This window comes from Leptonychotes weddellii, chromosome 8 (assembly GCF_054177405.1).
Source record: "Leptonychotes weddellii isolate Sample4059 chromosome 8, ASM5417740v2, whole genome shotgun sequence".
NCBI classification, from domain to species: domain Eukaryota; kingdom Metazoa; phylum Chordata; class Mammalia; order Carnivora; family Phocidae; genus Leptonychotes; species Leptonychotes weddellii.
The window spans coordinates 9,815,171-9,822,032 of NC_138376.1; the positions used below are offsets into that span (position 1 = coordinate 9,815,171).

The 6,862-nt window shown below is 38.6% G+C and overlaps 1 protein-coding gene across 1 annotated transcript in view; it reads left to right on the forward strand.

The window, feature by feature from the left end:
* Positions 1 to 6,862, forward strand: part of DTNBP1 (dystrobrevin binding protein 1) — a 115,428-nt gene that overhangs the window by 24,940 nt on the left and 83,626 nt on the right. The window contains exon 5 of the mRNA XM_081827655.1: positions 4,193 to 4,325. Within this exon, the coding sequence (XP_081683781.1) occupies positions 4,193 to 4,325 (133 nt within the window). The remainder of the gene's footprint in view (positions 1 to 4,192; positions 4,326 to 6,862) is intronic.

Genomic DNA, 6,862 nt, shown 5'->3' on the forward strand with positions numbered 1-6,862 from the left:
GATTTCCCTGATGCCGAGCGATGTTGAGCACTTTTTCATGTGTCTGTTGGCCATTTGGATGTCGTCTTTGCAGAAATGTCTGTTCATGTCTTCTGCCCATTTCTTGACTGGATTATTTGTCCTTTGGATGTTGAGTTTGGTAAGTTCTTTATAGATTTTGGATACAGCCCTTTATCTGATATGTCATTTGCAAATATCTTCTCCCATTCTGTCGGTTGTCTTTTGGTTTTGTTGACTGTTTCCTTTGCTGTGCAAAAGCTGTTTATCTCGATGAAGTCCCAGTAGTTCGTTTTTGCCTTTGTTTCCCTTGCCTTTGGAGATGTGTCTAGCAAGAAGTTACCGAGGCCGAGGTCATAGAGGTTTCTGCCTGTGTTCTCAAGGATTTTGATGAATTCCTGTCTCACATTTAGGTCTTTCATTCATTTTGAGTCTATTTTTGTGTATGGTGTAAGGAAATGGTCCAGTTTCATTCTTCTGCATGTGCCTGTCCAATTTCCCCAGTACCACTCATTGAAGAGACTGTCTTTTTTCCATTGTACATTCTTTCCTGCTTTGTTGAAGATGAGTTGACCATAGAGTTCAGCATCCATTTCTGGGCTCTCTGTTCTGTTCCATTGATTATGTGTCTGTTTTTATGCCAGTACCATGCTGTCTTGATGATGACAGCTTTGTAATAGAACTTGAAGTCCAGAACTGTGATGCCTCCAGCTTTGGTTTTCTTTTTCAACTTTACTTTGGCTATTCAGGATCCTTTCTGGTTCCATACAAATTTTAGGATTATTTGTTCCAGCTCTGAAAAATGTTGATGGTATTTTGATAGGGATTGCATTGAATGTATAGATTGCTCTGGGTAGCATAGACATTTCAACAATATTTGTTCTTCCAATCCATGAACATGGAACATTTTTCCATTTCTTTCTTCTTCAATTTCTTTGATGCGTGTTCTATAGTTTTCAGAGTACAGATCCTTTGCCTCTTTGGTTAGATTGATTCCTAGGTATCTTATGGTGTTTGGTGCAATTGTAAATGGGATCAATTCCTTATTTCTCTTTCTTCTGTCTCATTGTTAGTGTATAGAAATGCAACTGATTTCTGTGCATTGATTTTATATCCTGCCACTTTGCTGAATTCCTATATGAGTTCTAGCATTTAACTTAGTTTCTCTGTTGTTAGTTTCCCCGTCTATAAAATGGCATAACAACACCTACCCTGCTTACCATACGAAGTTGTTTGGAAATCACATGAAATTAAGTACCCCAAAGCATTGAACTGTTGAGTTTGGTATTCAGCATCTTTTGTCTTCATGCTCCTGCTGCAGTGTCCACCAGAAGGAATTTTGGAATGAAGCGCTGTGGGTTTGTCTTAACTGCTTAAATTTGATTTCCTGGTATTTGCTGGCTTTATTCACAATTGTTTATTTAGAGGCGGAAAAATTGGCCTTTTTGTGATAGATCATTTCTTATTAAGTAAAGTTTAAGTATAGTGTTTTAGAACGTTTTTTTCTGCTAGCTTCTCACTTCTTCCTTTCACACACCCCTGTAGCACAATCCCTAGAATACTGATTGAGGGCCTGGACTTGAGTGTCAAATTCCGTGGGATTGATGTCAGTCCACTGTGGCCCTTGGGAAAGAGACATAACTTCATTACACCTTAGGGTCTTCATCTGTAAAATGGAGGTGGTAGAAGTGGTCTAAACAAGATAATATATATAAATTGCTTAGCACAGGGCTTGGCACATAGAAAATGCTCAAAATGTTTTTAGTATTATTGCATAATTATCGATAATGATTCTGAGAATCCATTCATTCTCTCATTCTTTTAAATAAAAATGGCATTTTAATGTATTCTTTTATTTTTCTGTGTATGCTTCGTCTATCCTGTATTGAGAGTATAATTTTCAGTTTTGTGGAAGTCATGAACTAGATTGCAGTTGTTATAATACTGATATTGCACTTTAATTTTCAGTAAGAAATGGTTAATATCAAAAAATTGCTCTTGATTTTTCTAATTAACCTAATTAACCAGGGTAGTTAAGATTTAACTGACTTTATAAAAAAATATATATATCAGGAAAAATAGATTTTATTTATCCTCAGATCAGCCCTTGTGATATAGGAATTATTTTTTCTTTTTTAGAGTTTAAAAACTGAAGCTAAGAGAATTTGGGAGACTGCTGCGAGGCTATAAACACGAAGTGGGCAGGATTTGTTTTGTTTCATTCACCATTACATCTCCATAGCCTAAACAGTGCCTGGCAGACAGGGAGTGGTCAGCAGAAGTTTGTACAGATGAATTTTATGAATGCAGATCCTTGTGTCAAGCCTTAATTTCCTTATTATTGCACAGCTAGATATGTCAGCGTTGCTCAGCATTTCTTAAACTACTCTTAGGCATCTTTATAAAACTGGTTGGCAATAGGCGTTTTTAAGTATACAAAATTAATGAGCAGTGCAGCTTGAGTAAAGCTTGGTGTCACCTCTCCAGCTCAGCGGAGGCTTGTCCAGGAGAGGTGATGTGGTCTTCTCTCCAGTGTGGGCTGGAAAGCAGTGGGGAGGTGTGCGAACCAGGGGACACCGTAAGGAAACCAGGCGTATTTTAACCTCTCTGTCAGAGCTTAGTTCTTTTGTTGCCATGTTGGGAATTTCTAGAATATTAAAATGTAGAAACCGAAGCAATCTAGAACCACATACAAATAATTTTGCATCTAATTTTGACATTTTTATTTCTCTAAAGTCCTTTGTTACCTTAGTGGGATTCAGTAAGAATTTGTTGGGGCGCCTGGGTGGCTCAGTTGGTTAAGCAACTGCCTTCGGCTCAGGTCATGATCCTGGAGTCCCGGGATCAAGTCCCTCATCGGGCTCCCTGCTCAGCAGGGGGTCTGCTTCTCCCTCTGCCCTCTTCCCTGTCGTGCTCTCTGTCTCTCATTCTCTCTCTCAAATAAATAAATAAAATCTTTAAAAAAAAAAAAAAAGAATTTGTTGTATTCAGGGGTGCCTAGGTGGCTCAGTTAAGCATCTGACTCTTGATTCTGGCTCAGGTCATGATCTCGGGGTCTTGGGATCAAGCCCTGCATGGGGCTCTGCGCTCATCAGGGAGTCTGCTTGTTCCTCTGCCCCTGCCCCCATGCTCATGTGCACGCACTCTCTCACTCTCTCAAATAAATAAAATCTTTTAAAAAAGTCTTAAAAAAAGAATTTGTGGTATTCATGTTCTAACTCCAGAAAAATCTTCATCTTGGAATATGTAAAATGTCTTTTTTTTTTTTTAAACTTAACTGTGAACTCTGATTTACAGGTAAAATTCAAATGCATTTTCTTCTGTTATATAATGAATTTTGCAGTCTTTGTATTTATTGTATTACTGTGGTTATCTTCCATAATTCTTGCTTATCATTGGTGGTGTTTTCAAAAGATGACCTCTCCCTGCTCCTTCTAAATCTTATTCTAAGCCCTTTCCCTCCCACCATGTTAAGACCAAAACAAAATTGTCTGGGAGAAACCGATGTCTGTCATTTTCTCTACAGTCTTCAGTAAAAGAAGTTAGCATTCCTTCAGGCCAGTCTAGTATATCACAGCCCTGCTATTAGGAGCCCTTTACAGCTGAATTCCTTCTTTGTTAACATAAGTGCTATTTTCCTTTTTTCCGGAATCCATCACTTGCCTTAATTCTTTCACGTACAAGTACTGTTTACCTTACTTTATGCACTGTGTTCCTGTTTAAATATAAATTGAATCGTATATATTCTACATGCGTTCAGTAACTTTTCTGTTCAAAAAAGTCCTTTTGTAAGGCAAATAATTACCTGGTAATTGTGGTTTGGGTTGTTTTTGTTTTCTTTTCAGTTGTTAGTTTTGGGTTTTTGATTTATTTTTTCTAGATTTGGATTTTCAAATACATGGTTTACTTAAAAACAGGGTATAGTTAGAAGTGATTTCTAAGGTCAGTTCTGAACTTTCTCTTATCTGAGTTAAGATGCAGTGAGACAAGCAGTAATTTGAGGTTTTCTGCCCTGAATGTTAAGTTGGTACTTTTCTAAGAAAGAAAACAACTCCAGTTTTCTCTGGGGTGTCCTGTTGTGGATACTCAGTAGAGGGGTTTTAAAGATAACAGTGAGTAACTCTCATTCTGCCAACTGTCATTTCCTTGTGCCTGAAATCTGTTTTTACCTTACCCTTGCTTCTCTGTGTTGCAGCTGGTGGACAGCGAGGTGGTTATGCTTTCAGCACACTGGGAAAAGAAGAGGACGAGCCTCGTCGAATTACAGGAGCAGCTCCAACAGCTTCCCGGCTTATTAGCAGATTTAGAATCCATGACAGCAAATCTGAGTGAGTTTTATGTTTGTATCTGTACATCACTTTTAGGAATGAGAAATTCAAAGCCCTCTAGGAATACATTAAATTCTTGGTTAATATGATTTTTTGGAAAAGAGTTACTTATAGTTAATTTCATGTCTGATTAACAGAGGATTGGACAGGAAATAGTTTTAAAGTATAGAAATTATTTCCAAAATATACCACTAACCTTTTCTGCCTCAGTTCAGCTCTGGAAACACAATTATGATTTGTTGGTTCTTAGAGTGACTCAGAGTTGTGTGTGTGACATTGGATCTCAGTTTAAAAGTATAAATATATAGGGGTGCCTGGGTGGCTCAGTTGGTTAAGCATCCGACTCTTGATCTCAGCTCAGGTCTTGATCTCAAGGTCATGAGTTTAGCCCCACATTGGGCTCTATGCTGTGCATGGAGCCTAATTTAAAAAAAAAAAAAAGGTACAAATATATAAAATAAAAGGGGTTATAGTGACTTTGTTCTGGTTGTAGAATGTACTCTGGAAGTTATTGCTTTAAAAATTAGGTCTGCTTAAAGCTTCATATCTTGAAATGTGTTTTTTTCCCTCCTTGAACACTTGAGAGATGAAACAAATCCAGGTAAATCAGGGTGTGGAAGTTCATTTTTTTTTGTTTTCATTGGAACGAGTTATGCTGATATTCTTTATTTCTTGGGCTTATAGTCAAAAAATTCCCTTTTATGTTTGATAGTACCACATGATAGGATAATATCATGGCTCACTCTTTTCTGACCAAGCTTAAGATCTTAGTGACGTATAAGAGGTAGGAGTATCTATATGGGAGATAAACTTCCTGGGCCAGTAACCTGATTCAGTCTTATAGGTAGGAAGGTACGGGTACCTTATCATTTCTTTCTGTTTTTTAATATTACCCTTCTTAAGCAAAACCAAAATGATTTACAAAGCCGGTAATTAGTAAATCATAAAACAGTTTTTTGTGTGTGTGGATGAAATGGACCTGAATGGTATTTGGGATATTGTTGCTGATAACAGTAACTAACATTTGCAGCACCTATCATATGTCAGAGACTGTGAGGTGCTTTACGAACATTATCTTTAATCCTCACATGAACCCTTTAAAAGTAGCTATTATCATCCCATTTTACAGCTCAGGAAAGTGAGGCTCAGAGAGACTGTGACCTGCTCAGGGTCACACAGTTAATAAGATGTGGATCCAGGATCCCAGTCACAGTGATGGTGTCCTGAGCAGGGAATGAGGCAGGATGGCAACTGTCAGTAGTCTCATGAACTGTATGCTCTTTTTTTTTTTTTTTTTTTTTTTAAGATTTATTTTATTATTTATTTGAGAGAGAGAGCATGAGTGGGAGGAGCAGAGGAAGAGGGAGAAAGAATCTCAAACTGAGCACGGAGCCCAATGCAGGACCTGAGATCACCACCTGAGCCGAAATCAAGAATTGGACACTTATCAGACTGTGCCACCCAGGTGCCCCTCATGAACTGTATTCTGAAAGCCGTGGTTACCTTCTGGTATCAGTGTTTTGTTATTTCTGAAAGCGGGGCATGAAAAAGAGATCCTGGGTCTTCAAAGAAATGTAAAGTAGCTGTGATTGTCCTCTGCCCCACTTCCCTCTTGTGGGTATAGTAATGATCCTTGTCCAGCCTTTGATAGCTAACTAGAGAAAGAGCCTCTGAGACATTTGGGATTTTCTTTTTAGCCACTTTATTTTGACTTATCTTCCTGCATCTGTCTGAGTCATTTGCTTTAAATTGGTTGTGTATTTCTTTGCAGATACGAAAACCTCCCTTCTTTTTTTCCTAGCTGGGAGTAAACTCTGTTGATAGATGTTCTTTGTTTGATACCACTTTTCTGAGTAAATGCATTTTGCTACAATTCTAATTATTCTCCTAGGTAATTCTGCTTGGGAAATGCAGTTTATATAAGTCTTCCTTAACATAGAATGTACAGGCCTCAGATATTGTGGGTTTGGTTCCAGACCACTGCCGTAAAGCAGATACTGCAGTCAAGTGAGTCAAAGGAATTTTTTGGTTTCCCAGCTTATGTTTACATTATACTGTAGTCTGTTAAGTGTGTAATGGCATATGTCTAGAAAAATTATGTACCTTAATTAAAAAATACGTCATTGCTGGGGCGCCCGGGTGGCACAGTCAGTTGGGTGTCCGACTCTTGGTTTCAGCTCAGGGTCCTTGGGATCGAACCCTGCATCGGGCTCTGTGCTCAGTGTGGAGTCTGCTTGACATTTTCTCTCCCTCTCCCTCTGCCCTTCCCTCTCGTGCTCCCACGCACTCTCTTTCTCTAACATAAATAAATATTTTAAAAAATACTTCATTGCTGAACAATGCTAACCATCATCTGAGTTTCCAGCAAGTGGCGATCTTTCTGCTGGCGGAGGGTCTTGCATCCATGTTCCTGGCTGCTGACTGATCAGGGTGCTGGCTGCTGAAGGTGGGGTGGCTGTGGCAAGTTCTTAAAATAAGACAGTAATGAAGTTTGCTTCATCCGTTGACTCTGACTTTCATGAATGATTTCCCTGTAG